At 40.0% G+C, this 19,710-nt stretch overlaps 2 protein-coding genes across 2 annotated transcripts in view; one reads left to right on the top strand and one right to left on the bottom strand.

The window, feature by feature from the left end:
* Positions 1-1,746, top strand: part of LOC132895001 (transmembrane protein 151A) — a 16,274-nt gene extending 14,528 nt beyond the window's left edge. Inside the window, exon 2 of the mRNA XM_060935155.1 lies at positions 1-1,746. This exon is cut by the window's left edge and continues 278 nt beyond it. Within this exon, the coding sequence (XP_060791138.1) occupies positions 1-1,345 (1,345 nt within the window). The 3' untranslated portion in view covers positions 1,346-1,746.
* A 7,632-nt stretch (positions 1,747-9,378) lies between these two features.
* Positions 9,379-16,102, bottom strand: tmem179bb (transmembrane protein 179Bb). The gene is made up of 5 exons (XM_060935156.1): positions 15,894-16,102; positions 14,851-15,047; positions 13,766-13,903; positions 12,494-12,572; positions 9,379-9,725 (listed from the first exon to the last, which is right to left on the bottom strand). The coding sequence occupies exons 1-5, from the start codon at positions 15,990-15,992 to the stop codon at positions 9,582-9,584; spliced, it is 657 nt and encodes a 218-aa protein (XP_060791139.1). The 5' UTR covers positions 15,993-16,102; the 3' UTR covers positions 9,379-9,581.
* Positions 16,103-19,710: the final 3,608 nt, after the last annotated feature.

The following is a 19,710-nucleotide window of genomic DNA, read 5'->3' on the forward strand; positions in this document are numbered from 1 at the left end:
TTGCTACTCCAAAACAGCTAACCTGGCTAAAGTGGAGATCAGTCAGGTTTATGACAGGATCCAACGTCTGCAGCAGGCCACACCATGCATCTGGTGGAAAGCCATCAGTTATCATTATGTGAGGCGGACCAGGCAAGTGACGCGCTACCGCAATGGAGATGCCTACACCACCACACAGGTATACCATGAACGGGTCAACACGCACACCGCCAGTTCTGAGTTTGACTACTCACGGCATGGTGTCAAGGATGTGTCCAAAGAGCTGCAGGGCTTACTGGACCACCCTGTAACCCGGCTACGCTTCACTAAGTGCTTCAGTTTTGCCAGTGCTCGTGCAGAGACTGCCTACCTTACACAGAGAGCACGCTTCTTTGGCGATAATGAAGGTCTGGATGATTATATGGAAGCACGCGAGGGTATGCACCTGAAGAATGTAGACTTTAGGGAGCACATGCTGGCATTCCCAGATCCTGCTCGGCCACCTTGGTACACACGCCGCTGTGTTTACTGGCTGGCATCTGCTCTGTTGCTTTCCTGGCCGCTCCGTGTGGTGGTTGAGTACCGCACAGCCTATGTCCACTATCATGTTGAGAAGTTGTTTGGCGAGAATGAAGATGCCAATGAAAATGAAAATAGAGATAACTACCAGACAGGCTTTGAGCATAGCTCTGGTGGTCCCACTTTGCACGTCATATCACGGGTAAACACAGTGGACATAACTGAACTGGAGTGGCACATTCGCTGCAACCAACAAATAGTGCCCAGCTACTCAGAGGCCTTGTTAATGGACCTGGACATCAACCCGAACACACCACTGTCTGTCGCAATGGCGGCCCAAATGAGACGCAACTCCAGCTACTTCCTCCAGAGCTGTCCTCGTTGCCGGAGGACAACAAGCAGCTCATCTCTGCCTTCCTGGGTCAGAGGGAACATGGTTGTAGGGGCAAACTCATTTCCCATCAGAGCAGGAGGAAGGTTGACGCTGAGTCGCAGCGGCTTCTCTCTGGGACGCTTGCACACCACCCGAAACCGTCATACCTGCCTGTTTCACTCAAGGAGTCTTGGAGGAGGATTGGCAGGACGAGGGGAAGAGGGAGGTGGCTTTCTGGGACTGGGCTTCCGTGGCTCAGATGAGGAGAGAAGGGGGGTTCTAGAGGGGGAGGATGAGGAGAACAGTGAGGTCGAGGAACGACGACAGAGGCAAGGAGATGACACAGAAAATGGTGAGGCTAGAGGAGAGGAGAGAGACAGGCCACCAGCTTATCAAGATGCTCTGTACTTTCCTGTGTTGATCATTCATGGAGAAGAGAGCTGTCATGGCGGGCGGGATATTGATACAGGATAATGGCTGGGATTAGTGGGGAATGTAGATTAGAAAGTTTGCACTGGTGTGTATAGACTGCATGTAGAAGGACCTCAGGTAATGAATCAAAGTGATGAAACAAGGTCAGAGTTGAGGGACCATGGAAGAAAATAGAGCTAGGGAAGAGACAGTATATAGGCTAAATGTAAGGTGAAACCTGACTGGAGAAAAGGTGTTCAGCCAGCATTAAAAATGAGAGTAGCAATGAATAATGGCACAGGTGTTAAAGAACATATGTAGGGTTTAAATAAAAATAAGATACATGTCAGCCGATCTGTGTCATGTCAAGTTGACATGGACCGACCCTTTAGGAAAAAAAAAATGTTCTAATAAGCATGAATACTGTAATTACATATCAGTATCCTGTTATTTTATACCTTGCAACAGCATCATGAGAATGGAGAAAAAGAAAAAGCTCAATTTGTCCATGTAACCTTTCACTCTAGGGGTATTGTAGTTTACATGGAAACTTGGACCACTTTACTTGATCACTTAGTGAAGACATTCCACACCTAGAGAATTTTAAAAATTAATTTAGTTCATGCAGACATTTGCATAATGCCATTATAAACCCAGAAGTGTAACAGTAGTTATACTGTAGAAAAGAAGTTTAGGTCTTCAAAGAAATCAGAGCAGATAGAAATACAGTCAAAAGATCTCAGGGGAAAAGAATACTTTTTTAAATGGGGAATGAAAGAGGGACGGAAAAGATTTGTTAAGTGAGCATGTAGACTGTTGGTAGTCCATTGCTGTTTGTATTTGTGCTCCAACTAACTGTATTGTCTCATATTTGTTTTAATGGTTCACATTGCTTTTCAAAAGCTTGGTGCTCATGACTCCACTGTTGTTTGCCTTAAAGGTGTTTTTATTCAGCTCCATGTCTAAGTGCTAGAAAAAGTAAAACTGCATAGTACAGCATTATTTTTCAACTTGCATAGTCCCATGTGTGTGTATATATATATGTATATATGATTTGCATAGTATGGACTCCGGAGATAATATGTAAAATGATAGTAATGTTAAAGAAGTATGTAAACTACACTGGTGTAGGAAAAAAAAAACCTCGTATGTCACTCTTCCCATCACCTGCTCCCTGTACTGCTTGAACAATGGCAGTTTTTGTCCTTTAGTATGCTAATGATTCACTGAAAAAAATACAGATTACTTTAATGTCTAATGACTGTCACTAGTGAAAAGCACACAATTGCCTATAAAACACAAGCCATGATCCAAAGCTACACTGTCCAAGATTAACATTTCATCAGATACAAACCAGCTTGAGTTCAAGTTTACTGACAGCGATCAGCATCTGCACATAGTGTAAGCTCACTAGCAAGCACAAGTCGTGTGATTTTACAAACAGTGCAGGGAAGGGTGTGAAGAAAGACTGACTGTTGAGAAACTCATCACAGAGTGAATGATTGTACAGCAATCTTGCTTATTTAAGAGGAATTTATTTTGCAGAAAAATCTGGACTGTCCGGGGGAAAAAAAATCCTCAAACGCATGACTATTTTGTCAGCAGGATTGTTATGACCCTATGTTCACACAAGCAAGCAATAAGTCATTCGAACTCATGTCGCTTGTAGTTTGTCTCTTATGGACACGCAGCACCCGCTACTGTTGTCGCTTGAGGGCATGGGCTTGTCAGGAATGACCAGCATTTTTTTTTTTTAAGTTCTGATGAGAAAGGTAGTAGATCTTAGTAGCTTCTAAAGCTTACAAGTAAAACACAAATTAAATATTGCACTAATCAGTGTGAACATTCGTTGTTTGCACTAACAACTAATTTTCTGCTACTCGCTTCCAAATGTTATTTTTCTTCATAATGCCTCGATAGTGGCGGCACGGTGGTGTAGTGGTTAACACTTTTGCCTCACAGCAAGAAGATTCTGGGTTCAAGCCCAGTGGCTGACGGGGGCCTTTCTGTGTGGAGTTTGCATGTTCTCCCCGTGTCTGTGTGGGTTTCCTCCGGGTGCTCCGGTTTCCCCCACAGTCCAAAGACATGCAGGTTAGGTTAACTGGTGACTCTAAATTGGCCGTAGGTGTGAATGTGAGTGTGAATAGTTGTTTGTCTCTGTGTGTCAGCTCTGCGATGATCTGATGACTTGTCTAGGGTGTACCCCGCCTCTCACCCATAGTCAGCTGGGATAGGCTCCAGCTTGCCTACGACCCTGTACAGCATAAGCAGATATGGATAATGGATGGATAATGCTTCTATAGACATTGATAGGAAAGGATAATATGAAGCTATGGTTATAGGTGGCCATGGTTTTCTTCCAGTTTTTCTTGTCAAACGTTAAATTGGAACTCATTACATGTAGGAACCAAAACTGAGTGGGGAACAGAAGAAATGTACTGTATGTGTTATACACAGGAAATTTGCCCCAGTAAAATTTACTCAAACGGAAGAAAATTTTACTCTATGCCAGATAACATTTGGTTTCTCTCTAAAAAGAGTAAAAGTTACTCTTTTGATAGAGCTGTTTTTCCAGAGTCAATTCTCCTCAATTCAGTGTTAATATTTTACTCTTTGTTGTGGTATTTGACTATTCAGTGTGTCTTGAAATTAACTGTTGTACAATTTTACTCCGTTCAGAGCCACAACCAACGCTGTTACTCTGTTACACAATTACTCTGTAATTTTGCTCCCACTCCAACTCCAAATTTTACTCTCTAAACTCAAAATAGAGCACAATTAATTATTTTTGAGGAAAATACTTTTAATTCTAGAAAAAACTGCTCAGTCATTTTTCCTGTGTAGGATTGGGCCAAGGAATCGTTCAAGCCAGTCGTTTGGATTTGTCGTTTTACTGTGTCGTACCTAATTTGCATAGAATATAATTGTGAAAATCTCAATTCAGATGTTCATTGGTCATCTGTGGCTTTGTTGCTTGCTAGTTTGAATGTAGGATTAGGCTAGTTATTACTAAAACTCCCACTAGCATTGAACTTTATTTCTGTGATGATGATGATGATGATAGTAATGGTTATTCTGGGGGTCATAATAAATAAAGTCAAACACAAAAATGTGTTTACTGAGTAGTTATTTTGTTAAGCACTGCAACACTGAGTTACAGGAGTTATTATGCTGTTTTCTAGGGGGTGGAAAAAGTACAGAAATTATACTTTAATAAAAGTAAAAATAATGTGTCAGAACCTTACTTAATTAACAGTGTCCAGCCAAAAAATATACTTAAGCGAATGTCAAAAAGTACTTTTAAATGTACTCCGGTATTAAAAAATGGGAGAAAGTAAACTAATATTACGTAATGAAATTAAATAATGTCATGTTTGCATCTTACTGAGTTATTAATTCTAAAGTATAATATTCATATTAAACATATTATTCACAATGAATTATTCAGTAATAACAGTGAAACTAATAGGAAAGGAAATGCACTTGAGAGTGTGAGAAATGTAAATCTGGACCTGAAAACCAGACCTGTTCACCCAATACATTTCAACAGTCACTTTACATTGCATTTTACTACTGGAGTGATTTTTAGTGATTGCGTCAATGATCAAGCTGTTTTTAGGTTGGGGCCAATACTAATGGAAAACATCCTGCTTGCTTATTTATTTATTTATTTATTTATTTATTAAATCTTGATCTGCTTAAGTGCTAGTTTTTAAGTCTTTTTGTTTAGTCTTCAACTTCTTGTTTTTCCTGAAAACCATCCAGGTACTGTTTCTTTCTGAGAAGTAATTGAAATGATATATTGTGGATTAATTGACTTTTACTAAATGTCTTGTTCGACATGTGTCAGTATGATGTGTGTTCATTTGTAATAACATGCAAGTACGTATAGGCAGAAAAAAATCCACTGTATACTAAGGCTTTGACTTCCCTCCCTCTTGTCTTCCTCTCTTATAATCTGTGCATGAAGGGCAATGTGTTTGTAATCAGTACTTTTAATAACAGTGATAAATGACAAATGAGGGGGAGAGACAGAGGAAAGATGGGAACAAAATGCTTGCACACATGGGTGAAATGGTGCCTCGGTTGCACTGGAAATTACTTTTGGAGGTGTGGAGGACAGACAAGGACAAGAGACTGCAGTAATGAAATAACAGTGCATCAAATGCTTCTCTGGTAAGTGACAGCTTGCTTAATTGAAATGGGAACACTGGTACACACTGGGTTGTTTTGTACAGGAATACGATTAATGAAACAACATTATGATGTTCGTATGAAGGTGTTGCTCAGAACTAAATCAAGTAAAGGGATAATGTATTTAATCAGGCTTGTGTTGTATAGAGGCTTAGTTTTAGTGTGTGAGGAGTTCTTTAGCAACATATATGATTTAAGCTTCTCAGTAAGCTGCTTGTTTTCACTGATTTATGCCATTAGAGATTTAGGTCACAGTGTCTCTGGGAATATCAAGCTTGTTTTCCTAGTAACAGGAAGACGCCGAGCATGTATTTCTCTTGCTCCTGTGTTTCTAATGAAGCTAAGCAGTGAATGGAGAGGTATATGGAGAGCCTGCTATGGTTATACAGCTATAAGAGCAGTATCAAATGTCAAATGCAAATAGCTGCTAAGTTTGCTGAGGCTGCTCGGCTCAGGGAAGAGAGTCCGAGCTTACACCAGCACAGCTGCGTCACCAAGCAGCATGCGACCGAAATAAACAAAACCCTGGAGGTGCTGATGGATGCTAATGTAGCCTTTACAGCCAAGGAGAGGCAGGCACACAAGCTCAGTAATCGGCTACAAGTAGCAGAACTTGACCTGTTTCCGGGGAAGCCATGATCAAGTCTGAACGACGCAATAAGACAGGAACATTGTCCTATTTAAGAAGTTTATTTTTAAGTATGAACTTTTGAAGGATTCTGTTATACTTTATTAGCATAACGGAAACTGGGCAGTTAATGTATGTATAATAGTCGTAAAGAATTAAAGGTGCATCTTGTAATTTTATACATGATTCAAAACTTCAAATAGCTATACAGTTTTAAAGACCGCTTTGAAAAAAATGTAATCTGCAAAATTGGCTCACTTGGCCCACAATTTCAGGCTTCTGTTTAGATTTTTCTGGTCCAGAAATTAGTTCCACTGTAGCTGGAACAGACCTAGAACCCCAGAGATATTAGCTCTGCCCCCTTTCTGTAAAAGGGAACTCAAGACATTCAACAGAGAGGGTGCAAAATACTGAGAAGATGGAGAAGGCTTGTAAATTTGTTTAATTGCAATGACAAATCACCTTGTAGGCAGGTGAGGGTTCACAAAATTACAGACTGCTACTTTGAATGTTACAAAGAGCCTTCAATTATTCTGATAATTCAGAATGAAGTTCCCCTTCCACACCAGAATACTGGACATTGTTTTATTTTTGTTTTGCATTAAATTTCTGGCAGGAAATTCATATGGTTTGCAAAACCACAATATAGATGTTCAGAGATTAATTCACTTCACTGGTCACATTAATGTACCAGACATTTGGCTTTAGGTTTGTACTGTCTTGAAGAATGTACTTTAGCCCTGTTTAATGGTATAGGTGAATTTAGTTTTTGTCTCATTAGTGCTGCCGATATATAGTGTAGTAATACAGAGATGTCCACAAGTTCCGGCGACCGGCAGTTTTCTCCACCTACACAGATGGTCTGCGTTGGCTACTCGATCCCAGAAAAAATAAAAACTTGTCTTTCAATGTTCAAGCAACTTATGTATATTGTCTCCACTTCCCATAATTTGCTGCAAATCCAATTATTCCACTACAAAATTGTCTTCGATTCAGGTCTAGGGGACTCCCTAAAGTGAATGACGCATGAAATGGAATAACGAATGACAGCTAGTGATTTGAACAATAAATGGTCCCTTGTCATTCAGATTCTTATAAATGGAATAACGATTGAAATGTAGGTGGAATGACATGCTTTCAGCTCATGAAATGGAATGACATTGTTTCTAAGTGGAATGACATACTTTTAGGTTATGTTATCAGTGAGATCACCTTTTACAAATGGAATGACAGCGTTTCCAGGTGGAATGACATACTTTAAGCTAATGTTATCAGTGATATCCCCTTTTACAAATGGAATGACAGTGTTTTTAGGTGGAATGACATACTTTGAGGCAATGTTATCAGTGATATCACCTATAACCTAACCCTAACCCTAGAAACAATGTCATTCCATTTGTTAATTTGATATCACTGATAACATTGCCTCAAAGTATGTCATGCCACCTAGAAACCTTATCATTCCATTTGTAAAAGGTGATATCACTGACAACATTAGCTCAAAGTAAGTCAATACATATAGAAACCCTGTCATTCCATTTGTAAAAGCTGATATCCCACCAAGCACCCACTTATCTTATCCTAGGGAGGTCTAAAACTAAAGATTTCAATCGTTATTCCATTTGTAAGAATCTGAATGACAAGGGACCATTCATTGTTCAAATTTACTACCTGTCATTCGTCATTCCATTTCATGCATCATTCACTTTAGGGAGTCCTAGGTCTTAGCATGACCGGAAACAACGCCATATTTGTTGATCGATTCTTGCACTCTGATTGGCTGAGCCGGACCACGTGACCATGTTGTAGCAGATGACGGTAAAAACGCAGTTGGTTGTTGCAGACGATTTCACTCGGTTTTCATAAAATATTTTATAATGTAATTTACACATGCACCAAATAAGCTCACCATGTAGTTATGTTACAGAGCCAGGCAGTGTACTACACAGGGTAACTGAGAAAGCCAAGCACACACACATCTGGAAGGAAATTTCATACATATTTTGCAAGTATTTTACAGGGAAATGGTTAGTAATTTATTAGCTGAAAAGCCACCAGAAGGCATTTAAATTTCAAAAATTTCTGGGGGGGCATGCCCGCAGATCCCCCCCCCCCCAGCATTAGCACACCTTAGGCATGCCGCAGCGGCTTCGCAACCACCACAAATTCCAAAGTCATCTACAATTATTTTTATTCCCCCCCCCCCCCCCCCCCCCCCCCCCCCCCCCCCCCAGCCAGCTACTTCAAATTTTCTGGAGAACACTGAGTAATATATTAATTCTTATAGCGAATATTCAGGATCGTAAATCCCTCTGTCAGACCTGGAAAACATCTGTATATAAAGCATATCCTTATGTTTAAGGTTGAAACTTTGTAATTTACTTTAGAAGTGACTTTTGCTTGTTCAATCACCACAACTATCATAATGATCATTTTCACTAATTCCTATGGGATTTTCAACAAAATATTATGAGCAGTAACTGGTAGTGTATCTTACCATAACCTTCCTGTAACTGCTGATGTAGCTGACTTACACTTACAGGAAATTACAGGAAGAATGTCCTTTTCTGTGTATGACAAGACAATAATCTGTCTTGTGATGAATAGGATTCACTTATTATTTAGAGGTTTGAATTGCAAATAAAATACACCTTATGTTAGATTTTTAAGTTTCCTTCTATTAATTACAAAGAACCCTTTTAGTACAGTATTTTAAATAAATACATTTATATTTACTTCCACGGCAGTGTAGTGGTTAGCACTGTCGCCTCACAGCAAGAAGGTCCGGGTTCTAGCCCCGTGGCTGGCAAGGGCCTTTCTGTGTGGAGTTTGCATGTTCTCCCCCTGTCCGCGTGGGTTTCCTCCGGGTGCTCCGGTTTCCCCCACAGTCCAAAGACATGCAGGTTAGGTTAACTGGTGACTCTAAATTGACCGTAGGTGTGAATGTGAGTGTGAATGGTTGTCTGTGTCTATGTGTCAGCCCTGTGATGACCTGGCGACTTGTCCAGGGTGTACCCCGCCTTTCGCCCGTAGTCAGCTGGGATAGGCTCCAGCTTGCCTGTGACCCTGTAGAACAGGATAAAGCGGCTAGAGATAATGAGATGAGATGAGATGAGATTTACTTCCACTTGGGGAGTTTCAGTCTGTCTTCTGCAGGAAGTGAGTCCATTTCTCCAATGTGCATTTCAATCTGACTATGGCATGACTATAAAATATAATCTTTCTCAATTTACTGTTGACTGCAATATATTGATACAGTGTGCTTACCAAAAAGTTCATAATATAGTTTTTAAATTGAAAGTTATTTATAACTTATAAAACAATGTTATAGTGGGAAAAATACAAATAGGCTTTTCAGACAATTGTTTCTTTATGTTTGGGTGAGGGTGGGGATTCAACCACATAATTTCTCCCAATTTCTTCTGGACATGTCATCTTGTTAGTGCCACATGTTGAGGTGTGAGTTTGTGGTGGGGTTCACAGGACTCGAGCCGGGTGGTGGAGGAAGGGTTCGGTTTCATCACAGCTCCATTGGTCCTCCTCACTAAGAGCTTGGCGTCTCTGCACCACCAAAACCGCCACAACCAACAGCCAGAAGAAGAAACTCACCCACACGGATTTCTGAGGAAAAAAGGCAATCGGGTCAATAGTCGCGTCAAGAGTACATCATGATAAACAATGGAGACTGTCCTATTAAGGCTCTTTTATAAGTCAGCCCTGAATTTCTTACAAAATATCATTAAGATGAAGATGTATGTTCACAGTTTTTCATAGCTGACATACAGTGGTGCTTGAAAGTTTGTGAACCCTTTAGAATTTTCTATGTTTCTGCATAAATATGACCTAAAACATCATCAGATTTTCATATAAGTCCTAAAAGTAGATAAAGAGAACCCAGTTAAACAAATGAGACAAAAATATTATACTTGGTCATTTATTTAAGATATTTTTGGGGCTTTTTTTCACTTTTATTGGATAGGACAGTGTAGAGACAGGACAGGAAATGAGTGGGAGAGAGAGACGGGGAGGGATCAGGAAATGACCTCGGGTCGGAATCGAACCCGGGTCCCCGGATTTATGGTATGGCGCCTTAGCCACCTGAGCCACGACGCCCACGGTCATTTATTTATTGAGGAAAATGATCCAATATTACATATCAGTGAGTGGCAAAAGTATGTGAACCTCTAGGATTAGCAGTTAATTTGAAGGTGAAATTAGAGTCGGGTGTTTTCAATCAGTGAGATGACAATCAGGAGTGAGTGGGCACCCTGTTTTATTTAAAGAACAGGGATCTATCAAAGTCTGATCTTCACAACACGTTTGTGGAAGTGTATCATGGCACGAGCAAAGGAGATTTCTGAGAACCTCAGAAAAAGCGTTGTTGATGCTCCTCAGGCTGGAAAAGGTTACAAAACCATCTCTAAAGAGTTTGGACTCCACCAATCCACAGTCAGACAGATTGTGTACAAATAGAGGAAATTCAAGACCATTGTTACCCTCCCCAGGAGTGGTCGACCAACAAAGATCACTCCAAGAGCAAGGCGTGTAATAGTTGGCAAGGTCACAAAGGACCCCAGGGTAACTTCTAAGCAACTGATGACCTCTCTCACATTGGCTAATGTTAATGTTCATGAGTCCACCATCAGGAGAACACTGAACAACAATGGTGTGCATGGCAGAGTTGCAAGGAGAAAGCCGCTGCTCTCCAAAAAGAACATTGCTGCTCATCTGCAGTTTGCAAAAGATCACGTGGACAAGCCAGAAGGCTGTTGGAAAAATGTTTTGTGGACGGATGAGACGAAAATAGAACTTTTTGGTTTAAATGATAAGCGTTATGTTTGGAGAAAGGAAAACACTGCATTCCAGCAGAACCACCTTATCCCATCTGTGAAACATGGTGGTGGTAGTATTATGGTTTGGGCCTGTTTTACTGCATCTGGGCCAGGACAGCTTGCCATCATTGATGGAACAATGAATTCTGAATTATACCAGCAAATTCGAAAGGAAAATGTCAGGACATCTGTCCATGAACTGAATCTCAAGAGAAGGTGGGTCATGCAGCAAGACAACGACCCTAAGCACACAAGTCGTTCTACCAAAGAATGGTTAAAGAAGAATAAAGTTAATGTTTTGGAATGGCCAAGTCAAAGTCCTGACCTTAATCCAATCGAAATGTTGTGGAAGGACCTGAAGCGAGCAGTTCATGTGAGGAAACCCACCAACATCCCAGAGTTGAAGCTGTTCTGTACGGAGGAATGGGCTAAAATTCCTCCAAGCCGGTGTGCAGGACTGATCAACAGTTACCGCAAATGTTTAGCTGCAGTTATTGCTGCACAAGGGGGTCACACCAGATACTGAAAGCAAAGGTTCACATACTTTTGCCACTCACAGATATGTAATATTGGATCATTTTCCTCAATAAATAAATGACTAAGTATAATATTTTTGTCTCATTTGTTTAACTGGGTTCTCTTTATCTACTTTTAGGACTTGTGTGAAAATCTGATGATGTTTTAGGTCATATTTATGCAGAAATATAGATAATTCTAAAGGGTTCACAAACTTTCAAGCACCACTGTACATACAAGCCTGAAGTGTCTGACTATTGTTGTCTATGCAGTGTTTGTCCTAGTTTTCCTGGCACCCCATATGAAATAAAGTTTGGTTCTGAATCATATACTGCACATAGTTCACAAGTCCACACCTCCTCAGTGTACTGTGTTTTGTAGAACTGTTTTACTGTAAATTAGCAAACAGAAAGACTTGAAACTATAACCACTAGGATAGCATTCAGAAGCTAATTAGTTATCTAACTAGTAGTTTATTTAAAAACTACTACGGATATCTCAAAGATATCTAAAGTTACTTACATATTGTGACAAATTAGCTAGCTAAGAAAAAGCAAGCTTGAGTTATCTATCAGCCCTGTGATGACCTGGCGACTTGTCCAGGGTGTACCCCGCCTTTCGCCCGTAGTCAGCTGGGATAGGCTCCAGCTTGCCTGCGACCCTGTAGAAGGATAAAGCGGCTAGAGATAATGAGATGAGATGAGATTTATCTATCTAGCTATTATTAGTGAGCTAATCTAGTTTGCTATGACAGTCTGTTTGGCTAAGGCTAGCTCTACACACGTGCTAAACCTTGTAGCTAGCAAATGAGACTGAGTGCTTTCAAATGTTTTTGGGACAATAATCCAAACTTTACTGAGAAACTTTACATCGTCTAACTGCATTTTGTTTTCTAATATTGGCACATCAATTTTTCAAGAAACAATTTTCTTTGTTTTCTGTGAAACTGAGAGATTGTGCTGCTATCATGGCATCCTGTTTGTGTGCTGAATGCTTAAGTCAAAAAACCCTCTGTGTGTGTGTGTGTGTGTGGAATGATACCTCAGCACTGTGCAGTTGTGTGTAAAATTCGCTCCCTATGTAGGGATTCGACCATGTCATATTCTGTGCTTCCTTACAACTGAAAGCAACACAACAAAAATATGAAATGTAATTTAATTTCTTTATCAATTTGTAGATTAATTCTGTGTATAAATTCATATTCGTTCATTAGTAAATTAGCATTAATAGGACCTATGCATGAGATACTCATGTTTTTGTGTTCAGTAGTTTATTATTACGTTACAGCGGCACGGTGGTGTAGTGGTTAGCGCTGTCGCCTCACAGCAAGAAGGTCTGGGTTCGAGCCCCGTGGCCGGCGAGGGCCTTTCTGTGCGGAGTTTGCATGTTCTCCCCGTGTCCGCGTGGGTTTCCTCCGGGTGCTCCGGTTTCCCCCACAGTCCAAAGACATGCAGGTTAGGTTAACTGGTGACTCTAAATTGACCGTAGGTGTGAATGTGAGTGTGAATGGTTGTCTGTGTCTATGTGTCAGCCCTGTGATGACCTGGCGACTTGTCCAGGGTGTACCCCGCCTTTCGCCCATAGTCAGCTGGGATAGGCTCCAGCTTGCCTGCGACCCTGTAGAAGGATAAAGCGGCTAGAGATAATGAGATGAGATGAGATTATTACGTTACAGGCATTTAGCAGACACTCTTATCCAGAGTGATGTCTAACATACCCAGAGCAGCCTGGGAAGCAGTTGGGGGTTAGATGCTTTGCTCAAGGGCACTTCAACCATTCCTGCTGGTACAGGGAATTGACCCAGCAACCTTTTGGTCCCAAAGCTGCTTCTCTAACCATTATTATCTAAATTATTCTGCCAAAATAGCCGTACTGAATCTGCTCATATGATGACAAACTCACATGATGACAAACAAGCAAGGACAATGAGAATGGAGTTTGTTTAATTGTTAAATAATACAAATGGCATCAATAAGAAGGAGTAAGAACCTCAGCTTTACCTCTAATCTTCGCTTTCTTAAACTTCCAGTCAACTCGAGTTAATTTGCCAACTGTTTTTTTCCATTAATTTTAATGCATTTTATAATTTTAAACCACCAATAACAAAAGAGATTTATTGTATAAACTTCTATTCATTTAAATGTTCAAAATAAATTCACATTGTGCAGCTGTGACCGAAATAAAGAAACGATTTGGCCCATCAAGACAGGTTTGTTAGGGAAGACACTAAAATATAACCAATCCACAAATAAACAAAATAGTCCATCAGTGAATTCTATTTAAAAAGAAGAGTAACGTCTTAGTTGAACCCACCTGCTGATGGAGGAATTGTTGTGGAGGACAGAGAGACACAGATTATCTCTACCAATCCTCAGAATACACCCTGACACCAAGAGAACAAATAGGAGGAGTCCACACACCCCAAGGGACATATTCAGGCCCACACTTCTCCTAACAGACACAAGAACAGAACAGGAAATATTTTCTATTACACCACAGAGCGCTGTTCATCTTCTTCTAATCAGATTTATCAGATTGTACAGATTAATTTTCTATAACAGCAGCTGTTAAACAGATAAAAAAATGTGTCGTTTTCTGTGAGATGTTTATTTAGGAGCTTTTGGAGGAAGGAGTCTGCAGTGTCAGCATTTTGTAACATTCGTAACTAAAGCTGTAAATTTAAATTTTTAATGTCAGGAAAGTGTGAAGGACAGAAAGCATTGTAGCCTTGCAATTTCTCAGTAACATGACAGGCTATTTGGTTTTTTTTTTGGTCTTATTTCAGGAGAAAGATGAAAAAGAAATGCTGGTGAGGGAGAGTAACAAGTAAAAACGGGAACTAACTTGTTTCATGGACGTTCTGCAATTTTAAACGTAACTAGAAATGATTAAAAAGTATGCTGTGCCATTCATAAATTAATAAAAATGTAACTGTTGGAAAATCCCTATGGTATAAAAAGAATAAAAACAACAGAATGTGCTGTTATTGAAAAAGGAACTTAGGACGGATAATGGTACCTCAGCTTTATGTCAGGCTGCTTCACATCACAATCAGAATCACTTTATTCGCCAAATATATAATAAACACACAGGAACTTGGTAATATAGTGCAGTGAAGCAAGAATATATATACACACAATAAGACACAGAAGGAACTTTAGGATTAGTAGACGTGCAGAAACACTGTGGCTGCTAGCTCAGAAGGTGGGGCCGAATGGCAACATGACTTTGTTGTTGATTATTTCACCATAACAGAATGAGCCATAGTGTTTTATTCCTTACTTGTTTATCACCAGAATCACAAATAAAAGAATGATTTAATGTAGTACTGATCTGCGACTGCCTAACAAATCTGGCATACAAGCAACTGAGTTAGCTCTTTGCATTGAAGACTTCACCTTTTTACGTAACCATCCACACAGCTCGCATAGATCCAGTAGAGAATGATGGAGAAGCAGTAAATGGCCACACACATGGAGATAGCGGACACAAAATAGCAGACTGATGGAGAACTGGAGCTTTCTATTGCCAATGACTGGTCAGATGTGTTGAAGTAGATACTGCCATAGAGGATGCACTGTCCTGCAAAGTGACTCTGCAATACAATACGTGATGTTAAACTGAAGCATTTTGTAGGGAGCATGCATGCATAAATAAATAAGGCATGTAAATTCGCATAGATTTGAAATGTGCTTTGTGAATCTTAAAAAAAAAAAAAAATCTGACTTAAAAAAATATAAGGGAGCTCTCTCTCTCTCTCTCTCTCACCACTCAGAGTTCATCATCTGACTCCCATAAAGCCTAATGTGGAACCACAGGTTGTTAGTCACATGACCAAAGATCTCATTAAATCACAAAAAAATGGTCCATTCAAACTGGCATCCTGATCCGTCTCTTAATTATTTTATTAAAAATTACAACCAAGACCCTGTCAATGATTCCATGCACTGCAAGTCATTAGGAAATAAATGCTAGTGGTAAAAATGATTTAAAACAGAATGTTGAGGGTTAGAATTAAGTTTATGTTTAAAGAACAAAACTAGTTTAGTTCAGTTAGACAACTACAGAAACAGACAAAAATAATGAAATTAACAGTCAAGTGGCAATCCTCCAATCCTTTTCCATGTTACAAATATATGCTTTATGTTTATTATTTGTATCATTATATTAGTTTATATTACTACATATACTACATTTTGTCACATATTGGGCATATATTCACTGTATATCAACAAACATGCCATTAAATGTGCATTATTTTCGATATAAGCTACATGCAAATATATTTCTACTAGGATACTGTATCAAAATAAAAGCATTATTACAAATGGTACAATACTATAGTACAATAGTTCATGCACTAAACCCTGCAAAACTTTCTCTCCCAATAGTATAGCTGTACTTATGAAAGGTGTGAGTTTGTATATGTAGGGTGTTGTACCTGTGTGATGGTGACCGAGGCAGCTGTTATCACTCCACACATGAACGATCCCGCATGCAGCACAAGTTCTAGCGCCAGCAACCATGGCAGCCCCATCATTCCCACATGTTCTGTCCTTCAGATAGAAACACACTGATCCCAAGCTCACATTCCTCCAGGAGGAAGTGAATACCGTGGCTTGGAGCATGGGACTCTTTAACGCCAGCCTTGTCCCCTGCAACAATGTCACTCTTTCCGATTTGTTGATAGTTGGTGACACTCACTAGCATGCGTATTAAAGAAAGAATGTGCTGAGTACGGTGAAAACAATCATCCTTGATGAGATAATCTACACACCTCCCATCCATGCGAGTAACAAGCAGACAGTGATCTTCCAGCTTCATCACTTTTGTCAATCTGATGAACCATCTCGTGGTAAGAAGCCAAATCACGAGTCAGTAACAAGAAAGTGTTATTCAGGGACTTTTATTTCCTAAATTAGTGCCAGAAAAAATGCAGCCTTGTTGTTCCCATGTTGTTCTTTTTTAAGTTGAAAATAATCACAATAAACAATGCATATCGTAATGTTATTGCAACATTTTTAGTTTTCTTTTTACATTTGGTGTGCATAAGTAGGCATTACCATGAACTTTTCTATATTTGCCTCCACCAGCTTTGTTGGAGGAGGTTACATTTTTGTCTCTGTTTGTTTGTTTGTTTGTTTGTTCCCAAGGTAACTCAAAAAAGTATTGAACAGATTTTGATTAAATTTTGAGGAAAGGTGGGCCATAGTTCATGGAACAATTTATAAAATTTTGATGCGAATCCAGGTTGTTTTTTTTTTTTTTGGTCTGTTTCCAATGTAACTCAAAAAGTAGTGAATGGATTTTGATTAAATTTGATGTATAGCTTTAGTATTATCCAAGGTTCAAGTGATTTTAATTTTGATAATCTGTGGCTTGGTGGACGTACAGTGGGGCAAAAAAGTATTTAGTCAGCCACCAATTGTGCAAGTTCTCCCACTTAAAAAGATGAGAGAGGCCTGTAATTTTCATCATCATAGGTATACCTCAACTATGAGAGACAGAATGGGGGGAAAGAATCCAGGAAATCACATTGTAGGATTTTTAATGAATTAATTGGTAAATTCCTCAGTAAAATAAGTATTTGGTCACCTACAAACAAGCAAGATTTCTGGCTCTCACAGACCTGTAACTTCTTCTTTAAGAGGCTCCTCTGTCCTCCACTCGTTACCTGTATTAATGGCACCTGTTTGAACTCGTTATCAGTATAAAAGACACCTGTCCACAACCTCAAACAGTCACACTCCAAACTCCACTATGGCCAAGACCAAAGAGCTGTCAAAGGACACCAGAAACAAAATTGTAGACCTGCACCAGGCTGGGAAGACTGGATCTGCAATAGGTAAGCAGCTTGGTATGAAGAAATCAACTGTGGGAGCAATTATTAGAAAATGGAAGACATACAAGACCACTGATAATCTCCCTCGATCTGGGGCTCCACGCAAGATCTCACCCCGTGGGGTCAAAATGATCACAAGAACGGTGAGCAAAAATCCCAGAACCACATGGGGGGACCTAGTGAATGACCTGCAGAGAGCTGGGACCAAAGTAACAAAGGCTACCATCAGTAACACACTACACCGCCAGGGACTCAAATCCTGCAGTGCCCCCTGCTTAAGCCAGTACATGTCCAGGCCCATCTGAAGTTTGCCAGAGAGCATTCGGATGATCCGGAAGAGGATTGGGAGAATGTCATATGGTCAGATGAAACCAAAATAGAACTTTTTGGTAAAAACTCAACTTGTCATGTTTGGAGGAGAAAGAATGCTGAGTTGCATCCAAAGAACACAATACCTACTGTGAAGCATGGGGGTGGAAACATCATGCTTTGGGGCTGTTTTTCTGCAAAGGGACCAGGACGACTGATCCGTGTAAAGGAAAGAATGAATGGGGCCATGTATCATGAGATTTTGAGTGAAAACCTCCTTCCATCAGCAAGGGCATTGAAGATGAAATGTGGCTGGGTCTTTCAGCATGACAATGATCCCAAACACACCGCCCGGGCAATGAAGGAGTGGCTTCGTAAGAAGCATTTCAAGGTCCTGGAGTAGCCTAGCCAGTCTCCAGATCTCAACCCCATAGAAAATCTTTGGAGGGAGTTGAAAATCTGTGTTGCCCAGCGACAGACCCAAAACATCACTGCTCTAGAGGAGATCTGCATGGAGGAATGGGCCAAAATACCAGCAACAGTGTGTGAAAACCTTGTGAAGACTTACAGAAAACGTTTGACCTCTGTCATTGCCAACAAAGGGTATATAACAAAGTATTGAGATGAACTTTTGTTATTTACCATAATTTGCAAATAAATTCTTTAAAAATCAGACGATGTGATTTTTTTGGATTTTTTTTTCTCATTTTGTCTCTCATAGTTGAGGTATACCTATGATGAAAATTACAGGCCTCTCTCATCTTTTTAAGTGGGAGAACTTGCACAATTGGTGACTGACTAAATACTTTTTTGCCCCACTGTATGTACTCTATTGAGTGCCCTTCTAGTTTGAAGTGTTACAACCTGGAACTGAAACAGACTTGATTGGGATGTCACAAATCTACACAAAATAGCCCACAAAATTTTACTTTTTGGCTTTGGCAGAAGAGTTTGGAAGAAACCCCAAACTGCTCATCAACCTGAGAACACCCCTACAATGAAACATGGTGGTGGTGGCATTATGTTGAGAGTTACCACTGACCTCTTGGTTGCTTGTAGACACACCACTGTGCCACTTTTTTCCTCCTTATTTTAAATAATGGATTTAATGGTGCTTGATGGGATGTTCAAAGTGTTGTTTTTTTTTAGCATTACAATTCATACTTTTGGTCTTGGTGATGCTGTTTATTTAGGTATCTCCTCTAACAAAATCTAGGCTCTTTCAGGAACAGCAATTTTTATCCAGAGATCACGTGACACTTTAATTGCATACAGGTAGACTCTATTCAACTAATTATGTGACTTTTGATGGTAACTGGTTGCACCAGAAATAATTTGGAGGTTTAACAGCAAAAGACATAGTTCTTCTGCAGAACCAAAAGTCTATAGGATGGAGCCTGATCTGACTTAATGCTCCTATAAGCTTAACCCTAACCCATACAACACAACACAAACCACTGATTATGCTTATCCAGCCTGAAACACTCTGAGTTGTCTCCACTTCCTGGACTCCGCCCAGGTAGAAGGAGCTGGATCAAGTCAGGACTTGCAGCGTACGGTACTTGCAGCACTGTGGTGAATATTTATACAATCACAACTTTAGGATTTTTGATTTGTAAATAATTTGGTAAGCTATATAGATCAATATCATGAGGGTTTTATTGTGTAGACATACAATCCCAAAAGATTCCATTTGAGTCCCAGTTTGTAACCAAAAACATACAGGTGTTGGTTGTAATACTACACAGGGTTCCCATGGCTCATGGAATTAAAAAAAAAAGACTATTCCAGACATGGAAAGTAAGGGGGGTTGATCATTTTTTGGTCATGGAATATCAGAGAATTTTGTTTGTAGCATGTTTATCCATCCAACCATGCATTATCTGTAGCCGCTTATCCTGTACAGGGTCACAGGCAAGCTGGAGTCTATCCCAGCTGACTATGGGTGAGAAGCAGGGTACACCCTGGACAAGTCGCCAGGTCATCGCAGGGTTGACACATAGAGACAAACAACCATTCACACTCAATTTAGAACCACCAGTTAGCCTAACCTGCATGTCTTTGGACTGTAGGGGAAACCGGAGCACCTGCACACAGATACAGAGAG

Source organism: Neoarius graeffei, chromosome 12 (genome assembly GCF_027579695.1).
Source record: "Neoarius graeffei isolate fNeoGra1 chromosome 12, fNeoGra1.pri, whole genome shotgun sequence".
NCBI classification, from domain to species: domain Eukaryota; kingdom Metazoa; phylum Chordata; class Actinopteri; order Siluriformes; family Ariidae; genus Neoarius; species Neoarius graeffei.

Coding starts and splice junctions, on each gene's coding strand:
- tmem179bb (XM_060935156.1), bottom strand. CDS start 15,992: ATGATGGGGCTGCCATGGTTGCTGGCGCTAGAACTTGTGCTGCATGCG. Junction 13,904..14,850: donor GTGGATGGTTACGTAAAAAG/GTGAAGTCTTCA, acceptor TGTGTCTGTTAG/GAGAAGTGTGGGCCTGAATA. Junction 9,726..12,493: donor CACAACTGCACAGTGCTGAG/GTATCATTCCAC, acceptor TTTTTTCCTCAG/AAATCCGTGTGGGTGAGTTT.